This window comes from Lipomyces japonicus (genome assembly GCF_038497905.1).
Source record: "Lipomyces japonicus strain CBS 7319 unplaced genomic scaffold V1514scaffold_3, whole genome shotgun sequence".
NCBI lineage: Eukaryota > Fungi > Ascomycota > Lipomycetes > Lipomycetales > Lipomycetaceae > Lipomyces > Lipomyces japonicus.
Genome location: NW_027117815.1, coordinates 267934 through 286822, shown reverse-complemented (window position 1 = coordinate 286822; position 18889 = coordinate 267934). Strand labels below are relative to the sequence as shown.

The 18889-nt window shown below is 40.2% G+C and overlaps 10 protein-coding genes across 10 annotated transcripts; 6 read left to right on the top strand and 4 right to left on the bottom strand.

Annotated features, from left to right (window-relative positions):
• Window positions 1-21: 21 nt before the first annotated feature.
• On the top strand, window positions 22-2948 carry V1514DRAFT_301709 (beta-lactamase-like protein). Its single transcript, XM_066925551.1, has 6 exons — window positions 22-302; window positions 379-477; window positions 534-631; window positions 689-817; window positions 906-2374; window positions 2442-2948. Exons 1-6 carry the CDS (start codon window positions 282-284, stop codon window positions 2879-2881), a joined length of 2256 nt encoding a protein of 751 aa, XP_066785750.1. The 5' UTR covers window positions 22-281; the 3' UTR covers window positions 2882-2948.
• A 176-nt stretch (window positions 2949-3124) lies between these two features.
• On the top strand, window positions 3125-5096 carry V1514DRAFT_301705 (nucleotide-diphospho-sugar transferase). Its single transcript, XM_066925550.1, has 6 exons — window positions 3125-3318; window positions 3405-3565; window positions 3632-3779; window positions 3853-4540; window positions 4608-4711; window positions 4783-5096. Exons 1-6 carry the CDS (start codon window positions 3171-3173, stop codon window positions 4989-4991), a joined length of 1458 nt encoding a protein of 485 aa, XP_066785749.1. The 5' UTR covers window positions 3125-3170; the 3' UTR covers window positions 4992-5096.
• Window positions 5072-8016, bottom strand: V1514DRAFT_288591 (high-temperature-induced dauer-formation protein-domain-containing protein). The gene is made up of 3 exons (XM_066925260.1): window positions 7822-8016; window positions 7135-7759; window positions 5072-7065 (listed from the first exon to the last, which is right to left on the bottom strand). The coding sequence occupies exons 1-3, from the start codon at window positions 7915-7917 to the stop codon at window positions 5144-5146; spliced, it is 2643 nt and encodes an 880-aa protein (XP_066785748.1). The 5' UTR covers window positions 7918-8016; the 3' UTR covers window positions 5072-5143.
• An 88-nt stretch (window positions 8017-8104) lies between these two features.
• On the top strand, window positions 8105-9447 carry V1514DRAFT_324664 (PLC-like phosphodiesterase). The gene is made up of 5 exons (XM_066926471.1): window positions 8105-8332; window positions 8378-8457; window positions 8509-8840; window positions 8891-8941; window positions 8995-9447. The coding sequence occupies exons 1-5, from the start codon at window positions 8253-8255 to the stop codon at window positions 9385-9387; spliced, it is 936 nt and encodes a 311-aa protein (XP_066785747.1). The 5' UTR covers window positions 8105-8252; the 3' UTR covers window positions 9388-9447.
• On the bottom strand, window positions 9379-10519 carry V1514DRAFT_324660 (uncharacterized protein). Its single transcript, XM_066926470.1, has one exon. It carries the CDS (start codon window positions 10067-10069, stop codon window positions 9437-9439), a length of 633 nt encoding a protein of 210 aa, XP_066785746.1. The 5' UTR covers window positions 10070-10519; the 3' UTR covers window positions 9379-9436.
• Window positions 10520-10531: 12 nt separating this feature from the next.
• Window positions 10532-12477, top strand: V1514DRAFT_324658 (NUDIX hydrolase domain-like protein). The gene is made up of 2 exons (XM_066926469.1): window positions 10532-10783; window positions 10990-12477. The coding sequence occupies exons 1-2, from the start codon at window positions 10570-10572 to the stop codon at window positions 12102-12104; spliced, it is 1329 nt and encodes a 442-aa protein (XP_066785745.1). The 5' UTR covers window positions 10532-10569; the 3' UTR covers window positions 12105-12477.
• V1514DRAFT_275192 (Ribokinase-like protein) lies at window positions 12197-13224 on the bottom strand (the record flags this gene model as incomplete). Its single annotated transcript, XM_066924883.1, has 2 exons — window positions 12197-12859; window positions 12922-13224. The coding sequence occupies 2 exons, from the start codon at window positions 13222-13224 to the stop codon at window positions 12197-12199; spliced, it is 966 nt and encodes a 321-aa protein (XP_066785744.1).
• A 373-nt stretch (window positions 13225-13597) lies between these two features.
• V1514DRAFT_288576 (Spt20 family-domain-containing protein) lies at window positions 13598-15283 on the top strand (the record flags this gene model as incomplete). Its single annotated transcript, XM_066925259.1, has 5 exons — window positions 13598-14109; window positions 14168-14262; window positions 14316-14351; window positions 14411-14495; window positions 14553-15283. Coding segments are annotated over exons 1-5 (1326 nt in total), but the record flags the coding sequence as incomplete, so codon positions are not given.
• Window positions 15284-15529: 246 nt separating this feature from the next.
• Window positions 15530-16785, top strand: V1514DRAFT_324656 (P-loop containing nucleoside triphosphate hydrolase protein). Its single transcript, XM_066926468.1, has one exon. The coding sequence runs from the start codon at window positions 15766-15768 to the stop codon at window positions 16615-16617; it is 852 nt and encodes a 283-aa protein (XP_066785742.1). The 5' UTR covers window positions 15530-15765; the 3' UTR covers window positions 16618-16785.
• V1514DRAFT_324654 (Metallo-dependent phosphatase-like protein) lies at window positions 16652-18731 on the bottom strand. The gene is made up of 4 exons (XM_066926467.1): window positions 18484-18731; window positions 18085-18416; window positions 16868-18038; window positions 16652-16816 (listed from the first exon to the last, which is right to left on the bottom strand). The coding sequence occupies exons 1-4, from the start codon at window positions 18641-18643 to the stop codon at window positions 16800-16802; spliced, it is 1680 nt and encodes a 559-aa protein (XP_066785741.1). The 5' UTR covers window positions 18644-18731; the 3' UTR covers window positions 16652-16799.
• Between the last annotated feature and the right edge of the window lie 158 nt (window positions 18732-18889).

The window sequence follows — 18889 nt, the reverse complement described above, 5'->3', positions numbered from 1 at the left end:
TGCACGGGCACGTTGGCATCCGCTTAAACTGGCTACTTGCGATGACCACCAGATAAAATGCTTATTCGAATTTAAACCAGATAATTTAGTTTTTTAAAGATACCAAAAATTGTATCTCTTATAACATTTATTTAATTTTTTTTTTTTAATATTAAAAGCACAAACTCACTGTTCAGCGCTGTCACGTTCTTCGTTGGTTGGGAGTTTCGAGCAAGCAACTTTAGATTGAAATCTCTGGAGATTTTGAAATTACGAGGGCATTTCGAACTCAACTTGACAATATGAGTGCCAATGTTAATTTGGTATGCATGCTTTTTATCATTGATATACACAAGGGGTTTTTTTTATTGGGGAAAACTAACCAAATTCCTTGTGTAGATCGAACCTTCAGACTCGTTGGAGTTCTTTTGCTTGGGCGGGGGAAATGAAGTCGGACGAAGTTGTCATATTATTAAGTACAAGGGGAAAAACATAATGGTAGTTTGCCTCTAGAGGAAAAAAAAATGATTATAGCGATGTTAATACTTGTGCAGCTTGATGCTGGCGTGCATCCTGCCGTAAACGGTCTTGCAGCTTTACCGTTCTACGATGAATACGACCTTTCAACTATCGACATCTTGCTCATCAGCCAGTAAGTGTTTATGTATTGGACAGATTAGAAATACTTGAAATCTCTAACACTGTTTAGTTTTCATTTAGATCATGCCGCGTCGCTACCTTACTTAATGACCCATACGGAATTTAAAGGCCGCGTGTTCATGACCCATCCGACCAAGGCGATCTATAGGTGGTTGCTTAGTGACTACGTGAGAGTCAGGTATTTTTAATTTTATTTATTTTTGATCCCGCATACAATTCTTGTTTTAACTGAAACAACTTTAATTTTATTTTTTAAATATTTTTAGTACAATTTCATCATTAGATTCAACCACGCTATATACAGACGAAGATCTCAACCTGTCGTTTGAAAAGATTGAAACCGTGGATTACCATTCTACTACCGAGGTCGACGGTGTCAAATTTACTGCATACCATGCCGGCCATGTGCTAGGAGCGGCAATGTACTTCATTGAAATCGGCGGCATCAAGATCTTGTTTACAGGTGACTATTCCAGGGAGGAAGACAGGCATTTAAACGTTGCCGAAGTGCCATCACAACGTCCGGACATCATAATCACGGAGTCCACGTACGGGACCGCCACTCATGAGCCTCGCGCGCAAAAGGAAGCCAGGTTGGTTGACATCATCACGACCACGATCAAAAACGGCGGCAGGTGCCTGTTGCCGGTATTTTCACTTGGAAACGCTCAAGAGTTGTTACTGTTGCTGGATGAATACTGGCAACAAAATCCACAATATGACGGCATCCCAATCTTTTACGCGTCAGCGTTGGCGAGGAAATGCCTGGCCGTGTATCAAACTTATATTAACATGATGAACGACAACATTCGAAAAAAATTTAGAGACGACCGAACGAATCCGTTTCAATTTAAGCATGTCAGGAGTATTAAAAACTTGGATCGATTTGATGACTTGGGACCATGCGTGATGGTTGCCAGTCCAGGCATGTTGCAAAACGGGGTTTCGAGAGAATTACTCGAACGATGGGCACCAGAGAGCAGGAACACGGTATTAATCACCGGTTATTCAGTGGAAGGCACGTTGGCCAAGCAAATCGTGAACCTTCCAGACGAGATCCAGTCTATCACTGGCGGTGGCATTAAAGTACCTCGCCGATTAAGGGTGGAAGAAATTTCGTTTGCTGCTCATGTGGACGGACATCAAAACGCTGAATTTATTGATCTCGTGAATCCTCGCAACGTGATTCTTGTGCACGGTGAACAGAAAAACATGGGCAGGTTTAAAAACGCGTTACTAAGCAAGTACAAGGATCGAAAAGGCACGCCAGATGAGATCAAGGTATTTAATCCACGGAACGGTGAAGAATTGCGGCTGCCGTTTGAGGGAATCAAGGTTGCCAAAGTTGTTGGACAACTTGCTGCAAGATCATCAAGCATGTCCATTATGTCTGGCATTCTGGTGCAGAAAAACTTTGAGATGACAATCATGTCCGCTGACGAGTTAAGTGAGTTTTCAGGTCTTAAAACCACGTCATTAGTGCAGCGACAAACTGTTCAACTTACTGCCACGAATGAATTGGTCAAGTTTCATTTGGATCAAATGTTTGGATCTGCAACGCAAGTTAAAGATGAAGCAGGCGTGATCGGTTACAAGGTCATGAATGAAGTCACGGTTTGGTGCAAACCGAATGTTGCGGTTATTGAATGGGTCGGAGGAATGCTGACGGATACTATTGCTGATGCCGTTCTTGCCATTATACTTTCGGTTGATTCATCACCCATGTCAGTTAAAAGTATGTGGTTATATTTTTATTTTTTTTTTAATTTTGTTTGGCTTATTAAAATTGCTAACTCTAATAGTTTCTTCCAAGCAACACAATCATGGGCAAATTCAACGCCCAGAAAAAATTGAAAAATTATTAATTTTTCTCGACGCTCAGTTTGGCAAGGCAATCAAGCCAATGGACGATCCAGATGATGGCATAATAATTAACATTGATGATCATGAAGCCACAGTAAATTTCCGAACATTGCAAGTCGAGTGCACTTATGAGCCATTACGAAGCAGGGTTCGTCATGTGGTTGATCGAGCTATTGGTACGATTGTTCCATTTTATGACAACAACAGCAACAACAACAACAACAACAACAACAACAACAACAACAACAACAACAACAACAACAACAACAACAACAACAACAGTAGCATTGATAACGACATTAAGCATGATGAGTTGAACGAAGAGTTTAAACAAGCAGGGAAGGAGCAGCCAGATTTGTCAGTAAAAGTTGAATCTTGAAAAAAAGGGATCATTTAAAAAAAACTGTATAGTATTAAAATAATTAAAATAGCATGATACATATCAAAAACACGTAATTTAAATGGTTGAAAAGACCGATTTTTGCTTATGAATTCAACCTAGATAACTATTTGCAAATTGTTAATTAACTAATACGCAAATATATATACTTTCACCCTTGCCCTACACATAAAAATTCAGGAGTAAAAGTTCACAATTACATATATTTTGACAGGTTTGGACAAAAAAAAAAATAATTGATCGTCTCAGTTGATGAGAATATTGGACCATGGATTTTCAAGCTATAATTTTATGCGGACCTGGTGAAGATCTTAAGCCTTTGGTTTCGCAATCGTTACCAAAGGCACTTCTGCCTATTGCCAATAAGCCCATGCTTTATTACGCGCTTGAATGGTGCCAACGAGGCGGCATTACTTGTACGTTTCTTTTCAATCGTGATTTTATTTTTCGATTTGCTTTAGATAAAAAAAGATCTTGCAAAAGTTGACATATTTAAAACTAGCTGCAATTGTAGCATGCAGCCCCGGTGCGGAGCAGCAGATCAATCAATACATCAACGCCGGATACAATGCCACGCAGAGCAACAAGTCCATGAAAATTGAAGTCATTGCGCAAGAAGGCGATACTGGTGGCATAATTCGAGGATTACGTGACAAAATAAAAGTATCAAGCAGTAATTATTTTGCATGTGCAAATTAATGTTTTAAACATCTAATTTTTTCATTTTAGCTTGACTTTATACTGTTGCCTTGCGATTTCATCACAGATTTAACCCCGCTATTGGTGATTGATGCACACCGAAATCAACCGGTTAGAACGGTGGGGACTGGCATTTGGTATAAGAATACGGTGGATGGCATTGATAAAAAAACGCTGAGTAAGGACTGTTACTGCTAATTTTGCAATGGCTCGTGACTGGACAGGAAGAAACTAACATGATTTTGATGTAGAACCATATTTAACAATTCATACCCCAATTGCAGCTCCCAATCCTCGACTTCTCGATATATACCATCGTCCAAAGGCCAACAATCAATTGCAAGTCAGAATGTCGATGCTTTGGGAATACCCGCAATCTACAATTTCTACAACATTGTTAGAATCTTCAATTTATTTATTTTCTCAAAGAGTGCTCGACTACGATTTTAATGAATCGGATGGTTCCGGTGCTAATGTTGTTGCAACTGGCGGCACTGCCAATGCCACGACCGCAGTGCCAACCATAAACTTGACCACTGCTGAGAGCAAATTAATACCTGATATTGGCAAATGGAAAAAACCATGGTTATTAGTGGTTCGAGATCTTGCTCGCGAAAGTTGGCGGCATCCCAAATCGGACAAGGACACGGTGGGATTGTTTGTCGTGCCAAAAGATAACTATTTTATTCGGAGCAAGTCAATCTCGGCATATTTTGAGGCCAACCGACTAATCTTAAAGCAAACGCCGTACAGCCCACCGCCATCGATAGCTACTGCTAAAGGCGCTGCGATCGGTAGGGATTCTTTGGTGGGTATCGGTACAAGCATTGATGAAAAAACAAGTGTCAAGCGCAGTATCATTGGTGCAGATTGTCAGGTTGGTCGTGAATGCAGGATATCGGGATGCGTAATCATGGATGGCGTGGTCATTGGAGACGGGTTAGTTAATTTTAGATCATTTGGTTGTATGTTTTGAGGTTTTTTAATTCGCTAACGTGTACGCTAGGGTTCATTTGGATAATTGTATAATAGCAAACGGCGTTGTCATTGAAGACCGGTCAAGATTGGTGGGCTGCACTGTTGAGGGACGATATGTTGTGCATCGATCAAGTATGATTTCTAAACAAAACCTTCATTTTTTTTTTTTTTTTTTTTCAAGGATGCTGACAATTTTTTAACAGCTCAAGCCAAAAATGAGATTTTACGAGGTTACTCTGCTGAGGGTCTTTTGTCAGATGATTCGGAAGCCATTGAAGATGATGAAGATGATGATGAAGATGATTATGAGGAAAGTGATTCTGAATTTGATGACGAAGTAAACGAGGATGATTTGGTTGAGAGTGAAGGTGAAGGCATAGATGATGATGACGATTTATTTGATCGCAGTTAGAAGATATTGCTGTGCCCGGATATTAATTTAATTTACCAAAAAGGAAAAGTATAGGAAAAAAAAAGTTTTTTTTTTAAATAGCAGAGTAATTCATATATTTTATAAGTCCTAAATTCACCAAAATCATGAAAAAAAAAAAAAAAAAAAACATTCTAAGTTGACACTGGATTAGTTTGCGGAGTAGTTGCATTTCCGCCAATTCGATCCAGTACCGATTTCGCAACCGCATCGACCGCACCACGGGGACTCAACAAACTGGGACCTTGTGCTTTTGTCTCTTGCACTTTAAACAATGCTATCGACGTTCCTCGCCACATTCCGCCGCCTCCACTGGCACCAGCTATCGCACTAGTCCCGCCTGCAATGCCGGGCACGCCGCCACCGACTTCGAACGAAGAATCATGAGACACGTAAATGGCACCCCATAATACTGAAAGACACCAGCTCTTTGACGCCACCGTCCATTCAAAATTTATGGGCTCTTGGAAACTGCGAGAATACGATTCGGGAATGATCAGGTCGTCATCAAGATGTCTAAATGCAGAAAGTACCTCGGCCTCAATGTTATCAGCTGCTCGTCTGTTAGGAGATGAAGATGACGACGCTGAGGAAGATCCTGAAGTTCGAAATGTTGCCATGCTTGATAGTTTTGGTATATGGCCTGGTAAGGAATCCAAAAGATAGTCAATCAATGACAGAGGCAAAGAAGAATGTTTAAGTGTAAACCAAGACTGTGTTGGCACAAAACCACCATCAGTCTTTGCATTTTCATTAGACGCCGATGTCGAGTTACTCGGTGAATTTTGGTCGGTCTCAAGCGCAGCAGCTTTGCCTTTACCTTTTCGAGCAGACGGTGACGACAAAATGGAAGGGCCTTGAGGTCCATTAGAGTGGTCATCATCATTATCAAGTACAATCACAACTTCATCCTTCACATCTGCTGTCCGCATGATGGCACGACGTTGTAACCTTACCTCCTCCATGCAGTGCTCAAATGTTAAATTTCGCAACTCTTCAAACTTGTTCCTGTACCTAAAAATATAATACAAGAGATTTGCATTCGATTGGTGATTGTTATTGGCAATCATCCCATTGATGGCTTGTAAAATCTTATTCACAAAATTGAAATTGATGTCGCTAGCTACCAAAAATAATGGTTGAGAAAATAAGGCAAATACATTAATCAGTCTCGAACAAGTTAGGCGACTGATGTTCGAAATGTGTGGCGCAATATTGGTTTGAATATCTAACAACGTTGGATAAAGACCCGTCAATCTCCCTTTCGAAGAAAAAATAAATCCATAGATTGAAAGCAGCAAGTAGTCACCATAAGTGCCCCCCAAGCTCTCCCAGCCAGAGATGCGCATGCAAGCAGGTAATGACGAATGCGAATCAAATGGTCTGTTTAATCTTACACTGAAAACAGAGTCAGTTGAAATTGTAAGTAGAATATAAATGCATAGCCGAACAAGGCCGATTTTAGCAGGATCCAGTCTATAATAATCAGCGTAGTAAAGGAGGTGAATGACAAAGTCATGAACTCTATCAGACGAAATGACAAAGTTTCTGAAACGAATATTCTGGCGCAAAAGTTCCCAAGACAACAAAACAAGCTCCGTAGTCCATTCAATCTGTCGTTGGCTTCCAGGTAAATATGATGAATTTGCTTCCATGGGTTGATTTAACATGCGAGAAATGCCGTCAGAAAGAAATTGAAGGTCCGGAAGTCGATGAAGCCTGGCTAAGTAGTAGCGATATTGGTTGCGCAGGTGCCTGCGTACTTCGTAATCAGCTGGGCCATGTTCATATACATTATCAATATTGATACCTAAAGCAACGATATTTTCATCCTCAGGAATCGTGTAGGTTATAAGAACCACAAGAAACTGAAGAGCATAGGTAACTAATACTTGTCTCGGATCAGAGAATACGACATGGTTGTACGGAACTTTCCAGCCGGGATTATATTTCATTGCCGTGTTTAGTAACGAGCAGAGAACGCCGAGCACGACTCGCTTGTCTGGATTACAGACGATGTATGACGTAAACGTGACACCTTTAACAGGAAGAATTTCTAGCCGTCAAAAAAAAAAAAAAAAAAAATTAATCATGTTATACATTTCACACGCATTCAAATACATACGGGCTGACTTATACATCGCCTTTGAGACAATGACCAATAAAGCACGCAATATTTCAATCTTATTGGACTCAAATTGATTGTTTGTGCCAACCAGAGTGGTGCTGCCAATACCAGTTTCCCAAATCGTATATGCAACACCGTTGTCCCGTCCTTGGACTAAAGGAATCGCAAATCCGGGAAGAAACAGAAAATCGGTTAACGTGTCTATAAGCGCAGCTCCCAACGGCCTATCGTCATCATCTTCATCTTTTTCATTTTCTGTGGCTATTGAAGAAAAATCATTACCCCAAAATAAATTACTTTCCCATTCGTGCAATTCTTGCTTCTCGTAAATGAAAGGTAACACTCTGGTGACAATTCTTATGCAATTAAGTGTCTGCTTGGTAGCTTGGGTAGCTGTTAAGCCATTCCTATTCACTTGACCCAATCCGTTCTGACTGGCCGTATTAGCAGCCACTACAGGTGAATAATGCAATTGTGAATGCCTTAACAGATATACCAGTCTTGAAATAACTAGCACTATTAATCGTTCGAGATTTTTTATGGCAATGTCACGAGTTCGGCGAACATCGGTACTAGAGAATAACGTAAAAATATCGTCGCTTGATTCAGGAACTTCCCAAAACTAAATTATTAGCCTGTATTTGCATTCAATGTGACATTTATTATTCAATTGGCATAATTTACCTGATTCCAGAATGGATCATTTGCAGGTATCTCCGACTCTTCAAACAGACGGAACACGGACTGCTTGAAAGAGAGCTTCGAAGAAGCAGCTCCCATTCTGGTAGTATTTATTACAGATTTGGTTAGACCAGATCAATTGCACTGAGCCCAATGATTGATAACAGTTTCACCCTGATGCTTTACGGGGAAACGTTTATGTTGGTTGATGCCAACGCGACTACAATCTGCAATATTCTCGACGCCCTAACCTGCTATCTTGACGTCATTAAACCGCGCTCGCAACATCTCGAAAATGCGTCAGCAAAGAGTAGGAAATTAGACACAATTGCGTCAGATAAACAGGTCTGAAGGAGGAGGTTTTAATGTGCCGGTTTTGGGCTAGCTTGCATGGTTTAGTTAGAAACTACGAGTAATTTGATCGTTCAATAGATATGACTTCGTTCGCGGCAAAAATACTTGAGACGGGGGACGGCACCACAAAGAGAGTGCCGCTTAGCATCGGGCATCGAGGGTAGGTTTGCATTATAAAGATATTATTTGGCTCATGAGATGACAGGTATCCCTCTCAATATGTCGAAAATACAATCAAAGGGCTGACAGCTGCTGTCGAGCTAGGAGCTGATGGGATCGAAACAGGTATGGTTTTTTTATATTTCTAACGTCAGTGTTATAAGTTAACTGTATTAGATGTTCATTTGTCCAAGGATGGCGAAGTTGTGATATCGCATGATCCTACTGGCAAGCGCGTGTTTGGTTCCGATGGACTTATAAAAGAGAGGACATATAAACACGATCTTGAACATCTCACATCGATCAAAGAGCCTTATGGTAACATGCCACTACTGAAAGATCTTCTCAAGTTATTTGTTGAAAATCCTAACTTTGCGGGCAAGTGGTTGATTATCGATGTCAAAGCAGACAATGAGATCAAGATAATAGAAGCTATGGCTAGAGTATTAGACGAGGTACAAAATGATCGTCAATTCTGGAAGACTAAAATTATATTTGGAATATGGTTGGTATGATAAAATGATGCTCATAGTTAAATGCTATATTCTTACTTAAGCAGCTTAAATTTTTACCGGAATGCCATACATATATTCCTGAGTTGCCGCTGATGGTTAGTTTCACAACATATCATTTTTAAATCTTGTTGGCTGACGACCGTTTTAGCATATCGGGATTAATATTTCATATGCACAGAAGTTTTTAAATACTCCGAATTTAGTTGCCATGAGTATTTTGCTTCCATCATTATATTCCAGGTCTGGTTATGATCTCATCCGAGAGGTGAAAAAACTGGGCAAAGCCGTATGTGTATGGACAGTGAATTCTAAAGAATCAATGGCAATGTGCATTGCCCTCCAAATTGACGCGGTCTTGACCGATAATGCTGTTGAGTTTACAAATCTTTGCCAAAGCAAAACAGCACCGGGCAGGGAAAACACATATGACTTTGAAAAGGCGGCGGAGAAGGCGATTACATGGAGCACGCGGGCAAAATTATACGTTGTTGGCTATTTTGTAAACGCGATAAGCCCTTTGCTAATAAGACGATACGAATAGAATAATTAATTATGGGTAGTACATCTAACTAATTCTAAATACAAAATAATTAATTCTTGGCATTTTCGAGGACACCATCTACCCGAGTCTGATAAGCGTGGAACTCATTCACCGCTTCCTTGCGTCGTTTTCGAGCCTCAGGATTTTCATGAGTACTTATCTCATCAAGAGACAATAACCGTTGTAAAATTAGCTCGGATAGTATATGGTGACGTTCCTTAAGAGCTGATTCTGTTGTTGGCGGATTGGCGGTAAACTCATCAATCAAAGGTAGTAATTCCTTGTTTGTAGAGGCAAGAATAAGATCTATTCTTTCTATAGGATCCGTGGGAAGAACAGGCTTCTTAAACTGCTGCCTGTTCGGTTGCGCTGGTGTTTCTGACGGGGGTTTGGAGATTATGCAGAGCATTTTCGATCCAGATTTTGCTTTTATGGCTTTAAGCTTTGTGTGATCTTCCTTCAACTTCTTTCCAGCAAAAACAATTACAATTTCATCTTTGCTGTGGTTCACAGCTTGCGCAACAGTGTTTCTGATATCGCCGACGGTGGCATTTCCATTGCGAATATCGCCCGGCTTTTTGAACTCAACTTTGATGAAACGCTTGTTGTGCTTTACCAAAACAAAGTCTGGCTCATCAGACTCGTTTTCTTGATCTGATCCGTATCCAAAAAACTTCAACATTGCAAGACTTGCGAGTGCAGTTATGGAGAGAGCGGCAATGGCCAGGGATTTGGAAGAAGAATACTCTGGGGGAAGGGCAAGAAGAATAGCGTCACGCACGCGAGAAATATCACCGGCACACTTCTGCAAAACGTTCGCCGGCGTACCGGTGGCAAGTTTAGTAGCCAGGCGGTCTGTGGTGTTTTGGAATAAACCGATCAAAACCGACGGTAATGTGGCAGGCGAAGACAATGCGAAGAATGATGCCAAATTAGACGAGGCCGGAGTGGCAATTGGAAGATGAGAAGATGAAGAAGATGAAGAAGAAGAAAACAGGTCTAAAGCGGTGTCGAAGCCAGGCTGGGGCTGGCACGGGTCTATGTAGAAGAAGTCAGGTCAGCACGACTTCTTGAACGTTGTGGACGATACGGAAAGATCAATGAATAACCGTGAGAGAGTCAGGGGCGAACAGTTTTAGTGTCTGCAAATAGTCGCAGTGCGCCACTGCGAACTAATCGTAGATGGTTGTAAAGCCCGCCGCACTAATGTGTGGAGCTCGTCGAAGTTGTTTAATCCTTCACTTGTTCCCCACGGCAAGGCGGATTGAGGTCTTTAATTTGGTTTGTTTGTTTTGTTGTAGTTGTTTATTTGCAAACTTTTTTGCCTGTACGATGAATTCTGTGGTGTCGGCTCTTACGAAACGGTACGGCGAGCAGAATGATAACTACTTCTCAGGTAAGTTGCTGCTTTATTTAATTTCGTTCAGTAGACCGCATCATTTAAGCATCAATTTCAATTCAAATATATATATACATATTAGTTCCTTAGTACGGGTTTGGTGGCTTGCTTGATTGCATGTTGCTGTCGTACACTCAGTCAATATCGTCTTGAATTGATCACGATCACTTCTCCGGTTGCTAACGCGTTCACTTCTTTATCAGGAAGTCCTTTGAATCGAGTTTCTTTCCTTCGAGAGGATTACGCTTTTCTTTCAAGCGCTCTGCGCCACCCCACTACCCGGTTTATCGTGCTGCAAAAGTTTGACCCCGCCGTCTATCCCAATTCTGGTGATTACTACTACCTCAAATACGATGATGTCAAGTCAGCAATTGGAAATCCCTTTGAAAAATCTGAATCAGAAGTTATTGCTGAGTTTGATTCAAGTATATCGGCTCCTCCGTTGATCTTTTTAGGCATAGATGAATCTAAGGCAGATGGCGTCGTGCACAAGCAGTACACCGGCCATGCCTTGTTCGCCCTTGACGTGACCTTGCCAGAATTGGATGTTCTGTTCAAGCCTGCCATTCAATCCATTATTGATGGAATCGAATCTGGAGGTGGCAAATTCGTGACTGTTCGCACTGCGTTTATCCTATCGTATCCAGATGCAGCCATATATGCTCAGGCACGTTCCTATTTAGATTGGAATGTTAGAAACCCTTTCTGCGCTGGATGTGGCTCCAAAACGCTATCCGTAAATGGTGGCAGCAAGCGTGTCTGCCCGCCGACTGATCGCGGTGTCGAACGTGGGCCCTGTCCATCTCGTGGAACGATCACAAACATCTCATTTCCTAGAACCGACCCTACCATTATCGTTGCAGTTGTAAACTCGAAAGGCGACAAACTCCTGCTTGGTAGAAATAAGCGATTTCCTGTGAAGTTTTACTCCTGTCTTGCAGGTTTCTGCGAGCTTGGTGAGAGCGTTGAGGAAGCTGTTAGGCGAGAAGTTTGGGAGGAATCTGGCGTTAAACTGGGTCGTGTTGTCATTCATTCTACACAACCATGGCCATATCCAGCTTGTTTGATGATTGGCGCAATTGCCGAGGCATTACCAGATGGAGAAAAAATTCATTTGGAGCACGATCCTGAGCTTGGAGATGCGCAATGGTTTCCGTTTTCCACTGTTGAACAGGCGCTGAATGTCGCAGAGAAAAATAGTAATACGCTTGACTTGACTGACAATCTTGTCGAAGGACCGATCAAGGTACCTCCTAGCAAAGCCATTGCTCATGTGTTGATGCGTGCCGTGGTTGTAGAAAAAGCGCACAGAATCTAGTACATGCCGCAGCGATGATCTCTACTTTGACTGAGTTTGCTGGTTTGGACATGCTCAGTATAGACCATAGATCACACACTTTTATAGAAAATCTATTTTTTCAACAGTTCTCTGGTCTCTTCAAGAAAAGGAATGCTATCTGCGGCTCCTTCTCGGCTCACTGCTATCGCACCAGCTGCCGCGCCCCTTTCAATTGCAACCTTTACATTTTTTCCATCAGCAACTGCGCCAACAAATGCACCAAGAAAACTATCACCTGCTCCTGTTGTATCTACGACCTTCTCTGCTTCAAATGCCTGTATGTAAAATGACTCTCCCTTGTTTGTGAATGCAATAACCCCCTTTCCCCCTAATGTAACAATCACAGTACGGGAAAATAAAAATTTGTCGTACAATGTTCTTATTTTTTTAATCAATCTTTCGTGGTCCTGTATGTCTTCATTGGATATTTCAACCCCAATCAATTGAGATAGCTCCGTCTCGTTCACAATCAAATATGAAATTTTTTTGATGATGCCGCTGGTGAGCACAGACGAATCCATTGGTGAAGGATTATAAACAATGTTAACTCCTTTGGCATGTCCAAGTTCAATGGCACGGTAAATGACAGGAAGCGGAAGTTCGTTTTGCAGAACCAAATAATCTGTTAACTTTCCTTTATCTGTCATGAACAAGTTCGAGGTTATGTCGTCAGGTACAAAAGTTCCGTTCGCACCGGCGCTGACTAGAATTCGATTTTCACCACTTCGTTCTACCTGTATGATGTTTAGCTAAGACAAAAATCTAAATGTTTAATATTTTTGAATAAATGACATACAATAATCACAGCAACTCCAGATTTGCCTTCGATTTCTTCTACGAGAGAGACGTCAACGCCGGCGTTCTCCAAGCCATCCTTAAGCTCAACACCAAAGGCATCTTTACCAACTCTTCCCACCATGCGAACTTCAACTGTGTCTGGAGAACTTAATCTTCTAACAGCTAAAGCCTGATTAGCTCCTTTTCCTCCACAATGAGTGGCAAAGCTGTCACTCAGAATGGTCTCTCCGCCAAGAGGGACTTTTGAAGTAAATGTCACAAGATCATAGTTGAGAGACCCAAGAATAGTGACATGCGGCATTCCTGCTTTATTTGACCTTAATCTTTTCTTTTTTTGTCCAATTTATAAATCTATTGAGTGTTTGTATATTCTATGTTTGAATAGTCGTAGAAACTCGATATTCACTTTAGATATAGTAATAATCTAAGTTATAAGATTCAAAAATCAGTGCAAGTAAAGGTCATGCAATGGCACAGTAACAGAAAAAAATTTCACAAAATCTGTTCAATTTTTAATTTTAATTATGCTTATGAATGTCTAATTTTTGTTTTTAAACAAAAATATTTACATGTACTGCACGTGTTTCTTGGTAACCTCGACCCAGCAATTTCCTGTTTTAGGAAATAATACTATTTTCGGGCTGCCGTTTCGACACTTTGAGCCAACTTAATCACGAACTGCGATAATCACGAAGCATTCGAGAACTTGCAATCATTGTATTATTTATTGCCATCACATTTTTTTAAAAAAAAAAAATATTAATATTCATATTGATCGTATTATAAGAGAGTACAGATTTGATAGATATGGCCTCAACGGCCTCAAAGACACGTCCGCCAGCTGCAGGTGGTGTGCATCGTGCGGTTAATTCAACGAACGGCACTCCTAAATTGGCAGCTATTTCTAAAGGGAACGGATCACAAAATTCTGTCAATTCATCAAATGGCACGGTCAAGAAGATTAAGCTTACACAGAAAAATAATTTTCAGCAGGCATCGCCGAGTCCTGTCGTGCTGCCTAGGAAGCCGTCTATGGCAAATGTCAAGAACCATCTTAGTAGCAATGTAGCAATATCATTAGCTACCACAGCGGCTACAAATGCCATAAACAAGAAATTAATGTTAGAAGAGGATGCATATTATAAAGCTACGGGGAAATTACCTAAACTTGAGGAATATTCGTTTTGTATGTTGCTTTTTGATGATCTGATCTATATTTCATATTGGACTAATTGTCTTGCTAGTGGAGTCAACGGAAGATATATTGAATAAATACAAGGGTCATCCGCCAAGTATAGAACTTCATATTCATCCTACGCATTACAGGTTTGGAAATCAAGTGTGTTATACTTATTATGATAATATTTTGATTTGCCACTAATTATATTGCAGGACGCCATTATTCCAAAAAATAGTCCACTTATTAAAGTATGATTTAACCATTATATTAAAAAGATGGTTTACAAGTTTGTTTTAACCTTTTTCAGAATTTTTTAGAAATGGTGGAGCTAGAACAAATACCACCAGCTGCTGTTGAGATATTCAATGAATCAGGAATAAGATATTATCAAGGTAATTGCCAATTATGGTTACGCTTTGAACAATTTTTTTTTGTTAAACTTCATTTAGGGTGTATAATTTTACAAGTGAATGATCATAGGGGGCTTGCATTAGACCCTCTTGGTATATCTACGTCTAAAAACACATCGCCACATCAAGCCAACAAGGAACTACTAAACCCAGGAGCTGAAACTAGTACAATAGCTACTTCTAATCATGTCAATAACAGTATGGATGGCTCATTACCTATTACTGGTTCACAGATAATCGGTGCTCACAGTAATAATGGGAATGAAGGGCTAGATGGACAGCTTAAGCGAGAGCCAAAGGTTTATAGAAGCTTATTACGACCTACCCCTTTAACAATGTGGTGTGATCTTTCACAATATGCAGATAGAAATCATGGGAGATATACAGATAACATAGCTTTAGCTCTCGAGTCTAAGATTGTTGCTGCTACGTATCCTAAGATCGATCTCTCTGTCCCATCGGACAAAAATTCAGATTTTTTCTTACCATCCAGTCTTATGATACCACCATTACAACCAGAAGGTATTGTAGATGAATTTGGACGTCTACGAGCGCCAAACCTTCCTACGAATGCTAAACGGAAAAAGCCATTGCACGAAGACTTACCACATCAAGGAACTGAATACGAAGAAATAATGCTTATTATGGATGAAAAACCTGCTGCTGGAACAGGCCAATTTTTAAGATTAGGCTTTGTCGAACAATGGAGACGAAAAAGAGAACGCGAACGGCAGCAGAGACTCTCGCAGGCTGGGAGTAACCATGGAACATCTAATACACATGCCGGAGCACGATGACTTGAAAAATTAATTATTGATTTTTTTTTTTTACGTTTACGGACTTCAACTGCATTGCAAGGCTTTTTTTTTACAGTCCTCTTTTATAACTGCGTATAAAAAATTTTTTTATATTTCAGCTGTTACTTTTGAAGTTTTTGTTTTTTAATTTTTTTTTGCGCTCTAAAATTCCAATAGCAGGAGTCACGGCACCATAATTCATGATTTTTTTAAAGGGTGGTTTTTTGTTTTATTTTGTTTTGTATTTTACGGTATTAAATTTATCAAAGTTCATGTATAGGGATCGATCGTATTAATCTTGATCAAAATGCGTACGCATTCCTAACCCCAATCAAGTCTGTGGTTTAGGAATAATTTTTATTCTGACTACGTATTATAAATCCATTAAGTTCAAAGATGAAATTTATTGAACCAAAGCAACTTCTTTCCTGATAACTACTTAAGGTGTACTAAAAATGTCTGATTTGCCCCCATCATTGGCCAATGTCAAGCACATTGTATTTGTGCTTTCTGGCAAAGGAGGCGTAGGCAAGTCCTCGATTACTACTCAACTGGCACTGTCCCTTGTCAAGTTAGGACACAAAGTTGGTGTTCTTGATATTGATTTAACTGGGCCGTCTTTGCCCAGAATGTTTGGTTTAGAGGCTAAAAAAATTCATCAATCTTCTCAAGGCTGGGTACCGGTTTATATAGATTCTAGCAAAAAATTATGTTTGATGAGCATCGGATTTTTGCTAAAGGACCGGGGCGATAGCGTCGTGTGGCGAGGGCCAAAGAAAAGTGCCATGATTCGACAGTTTGTGAGGGACGTTGTTTGGGGTGACTTGGACTATTTACTTATTGACACGCCCCCAGGAACGTCAGATGAACATATTAGCATCATGGAGCAACTGAAAGATGCACACCCTGACGGTGCGGTGTTGGTTACGACACCTCAGGCTGTCGCCACGGCAGATGTACGAAAAGAATTAAGTTTTTGTCAAAAGGTCAATTTGGATGTACTTGGAGTGGTTGAAAACATGAGTGGATTCCTATGTCCGCACTGCAGCGAATGTTCTCATATTTTTTCTCAAGGCGGAGGAGAAAAACTTGCCAATCAATACGAAGTTCCGTTTTTGGGAGCCGTACCTATTGATCCAAGTTTTGTGCTAATGATTGAGGAGCAACATGCTAAAGATTCAAGGAATTCGGAAGGCCAAAATGCTTCACAAACCTCATTACTTGAAAAATATGGCGACTCCAAGATGTGGCCAATTTTTGAAAGAATTACACAACAAATAATTGATTTGGTGAATGAAAAGAAATGAAGATTAAAAGCATAAATTGATATACATTTTTAGGGTTAGTTTGGCGTTATCTATGATTTTTTTTTTTTTTGTTTTTATAGGCTTTAATTTTTATTTTACAACAAGGCAATGAATAAAAACAAAAGTTATCCTAAAATGGCAGGTTCTGCCCTATTTTCTATACAACCGGTATATTGAAAAATTTATTTAGCCTCATAACCTATCCATTGTTAGAATAAAAATAATATATAATATTACCCTTGATACTCACTAATTCTCCTTGCCAACCGTTGCAAATTTTCATCTGAATTAACTTCACGAGTAACACGGTCAAGTGCGTCCTTTCTTTGCTGCTCTTCTTTTGCCGCAACTTCTTCATACGAAGGCGGAAGTCCTTCGTTATTGATGTCTGCACTCTTGGCTTCTTCAAAAGATGAGATGGCATCCCTAATACCCTGGCTGCCTAACATCAGCGTGCCAGTAGGCAAGCGTCCACCAGCAACATTCTTAAGCTCAGAAACACTTTCAGACTCTTCACGTAAAATTTGAAACATTCGAGACACGCGACCGATGGCTAAAATCTTCTGCTTAAGCGCTTTTCTACGAGCTTCTGCCTCATTTCCTTCCTGGTCACTATCCAGACCACTTGTGCCTTCCATTAAAACATCAGGAGGCGAAAGAGGAGTTTCTTCTTCAAGTTCCTCTTTCGTACAAATATTTAAAATAGCGATTAGCATATCTGTGACCTTGGACCCCACAAAAGGCAGGGACCAAGTAAAAACGTCCATAAAGTTTGGAAGCCAGTATGGATGAGGAGAAGAATTGAACTGCCGAATATTCATAACATTGTTTTCATATTTTAATATTGCTGCTTTATTATGATAGGTGTCTGTGTAGTTGGGAGCTGAAAAAACCGTCATCAAAGATGGAAACCCGGTTGTTTTAGTTTTACGGTACATTCTGTAACCCGCATCTTGTGCTTCATGAGCTCGGATGATTGACAACAAGTTATTCTTTTCCAAAAATGCGCAAGCAGCAGCATAAGAAAAAAAGTATGAACAGCCACGCATTTTGTTATATGTAAAATGGCCCTGATTTTTTTCACTTCCAAATTCCTCTAATGGATCAGCCCAGAGCAAATCACACATTATTCCATGAGTTGGAGGCTCATGGAAACGATCTATTTCTCTGATATCATCCAGCGTCTGAAGTGAAGGTGATAAGCCACCATGGATACAAAGAAATTGTTTATTCATAACCGCGCCTAACGGTAATGCACAAAAGGAGTTAAGGCACGTTTCGTAAAAACTTTCTGAGTATTTGTGCTTGCATTCTAACTTAAACGTGAAGTAATCTGTCAAATGTCGACATTCATGATTGCCTCTCAGTAGCCAAAATGAATTGGGATACCAGATTTTCAGTGACCAAAGGTAAAGAACGACCTAGGCTATAAGTAATAATCAAACGTTGGGATATTAAAACACTTACCTCTGTAGAAAAATAACCACGATCGACATAATCACCCAAAAATAAATATCGGGCATTGGCTGGGTCGCCTCCAATTTCGAATAGTTTCAACAAGTCAAAATATTGCCCGTGTATGTCACCGCATACTATCAAAGGTGCGTCAATCTCAAGCAATGTCGGTTCCTGCTTCAGTATTTCTGTTCCCTTGTTAATAATATATGTGGCTTGCTCTTCAGTTAACCGTCCTTCTCTTGTAAAATGGTCTTTCAAAAATGCAAGGTTTGGTTTGGTAGGATCGTTCTTGTCGAAGAACTCTTCGTCAGTAGGTCGCCTAGTTGCCGGAGAGGGTACATCTAATTTTGCCATTTATGTTAATTCAAATTGACTATATAAACAACCATGGCTTAAATAATAAGTTACCTGCTACTACACGCTCTGTTGTTGATGCGGTTGTTCCATCTTCGAACGCGTATAAGGTAAAGTCAATCTGAGGAACAGGCTTCTTGCTTTGAAAAGCTCTAATCGCATTTTCGATCTGTGAATTCGCACCAGATGTCAAAGCCGGTTGATCGTCCGACATCCTGTTAACCCTCTTTGTATCCTAAGGTATCAGATTTGGTTGACGAAAATAGGTTTATATACCAATATTCGCGCTTACAAAACTAATCGATATACGTTGGGATGGAGGCTCAACCCGTTCGTTTAATTCAATCACGACCCGAAAAACTGGATCGTACAACTTTTACCGATGAAATATTAATGATTATATAAATAACTTGTACTATTTTTTTTTTTCAAGCTATAGAAGTCAGAGAAGGCAAATAAA

What these genes read in the sequence shown, in the direction of transcription:
- V1514DRAFT_301709 (XM_066925551.1), top strand. Translation starts at nt 282, where the DNA reads ATGAGTGCCAATGTTAATTTG. An exon ending in ACAAGGGGAAAAACATAATG is followed by an intron (nt 478 to 533) that starts GTAGTTTGCCTC and finishes ATACTTGTGCAG; the next exon opens with CTTGATGCTGGCGTGCATCC. An exon ending in AGTGACTACGTGAGAGTCAG is followed by an intron (nt 818 to 905) that starts GTATTTTTAATT and finishes AAATATTTTTAG; the next exon opens with TACAATTTCATCATTAGATT.
- V1514DRAFT_301705 (XM_066925550.1), top strand. Translation starts at nt 3,171, where the DNA reads ATGGATTTTCAAGCTATAATTTTATGCGGACCTGGTGAAGATCTTAAG. An exon ending in CATTGATAAAAAAACGCTGA is followed by an intron (nt 3,780 to 3,852) that starts GTAAGGACTGTT and finishes ATTTTGATGTAG; the next exon opens with AACCATATTTAACAATTCAT. An exon ending in ATATGTTGTGCATCGATCAA is followed by an intron (nt 4,712 to 4,782) that starts GTATGATTTCTA and finishes ATTTTTTAACAG; the next exon opens with CTCAAGCCAAAAATGAGATT.
- V1514DRAFT_288591 (XM_066925260.1), bottom strand. Translation starts at nt 7,917, where the DNA reads ATGGGAGCTGCTTCTTCGAAGCTCTCTTTCAAGCAGTCCGTGTTCCGT. An exon ending in ATGATCCATTCTGGAATCAG is followed by an intron (nt 7,760 to 7,821) that starts GTAAATTATGCC and finishes CTAATAATTTAG; the next exon opens with TTTTGGGAAGTTCCTGAATC. An exon ending in GGCGATGTATAAGTCAGCCC is followed by an intron (nt 7,066 to 7,134) that starts GTATGTATTTGA and finishes TTTGACGGCTAG; the next exon opens with AAATTCTTCCTGTTAAAGGT.
- V1514DRAFT_324664 (XM_066926471.1), top strand. Translation starts at nt 8,253, where the DNA reads ATGACTTCGTTCGCGGCAAAAATACTTGAGACGGGGGACGGCACCACA. An exon ending in AGCTGATGGGATCGAAACAG is followed by an intron (nt 8,458 to 8,508) that starts GTATGGTTTTTT and finishes TAACTGTATTAG; the next exon opens with ATGTTCATTTGTCCAAGGAT. An exon ending in TTCCTGAGTTGCCGCTGATG is followed by an intron (nt 8,942 to 8,994) that starts GTTAGTTTCACA and finishes CGACCGTTTTAG; the next exon opens with CATATCGGGATTAATATTTC.
- V1514DRAFT_324660 (XM_066926470.1), bottom strand. Translation starts at nt 10,069, where the DNA reads ATGTTGAAGTTTTTTGGATACGGATCAGATCAAGAAAACGAGTCTGAT.
- V1514DRAFT_324658 (XM_066926469.1), top strand. Translation starts at nt 10,570, where the DNA reads ATGGTTGTAAAGCCCGCCGCACTAATGTGTGGAGCTCGTCGAAGTTGT. An exon ending in GAATGATAACTACTTCTCAG is followed by an intron (nt 10,784 to 10,989) that starts GTAAGTTGCTGC and finishes CTTCTTTATCAG; the next exon opens with GAAGTCCTTTGAATCGAGTT.
- V1514DRAFT_324656 (XM_066926468.1), top strand. Translation starts at nt 15,766, where the DNA reads ATGTCTGATTTGCCCCCATCATTGGCCAATGTCAAGCACATTGTATTT.
- V1514DRAFT_324654 (XM_066926467.1), bottom strand. Translation starts at nt 18,643, where the DNA reads ATGTCGGACGATCAACCGGCTTTGACATCTGGTGCGAATTCACAGATC. An exon ending in AACAGAGCGTGTAGTAGCAG is followed by an intron (nt 18,417 to 18,483) that starts GTAACTTATTAT and finishes TGGCAAAATTAG; the next exon opens with ATGTACCCTCTCCGGCAACT. An exon ending in GTGGTTATTTTTCTACAGAG is followed by an intron (nt 18,039 to 18,084) that starts GTAAGTGTTTTA and finishes CTTATAGCCTAG; the next exon opens with GTCGTTCTTTACCTTTGGTC.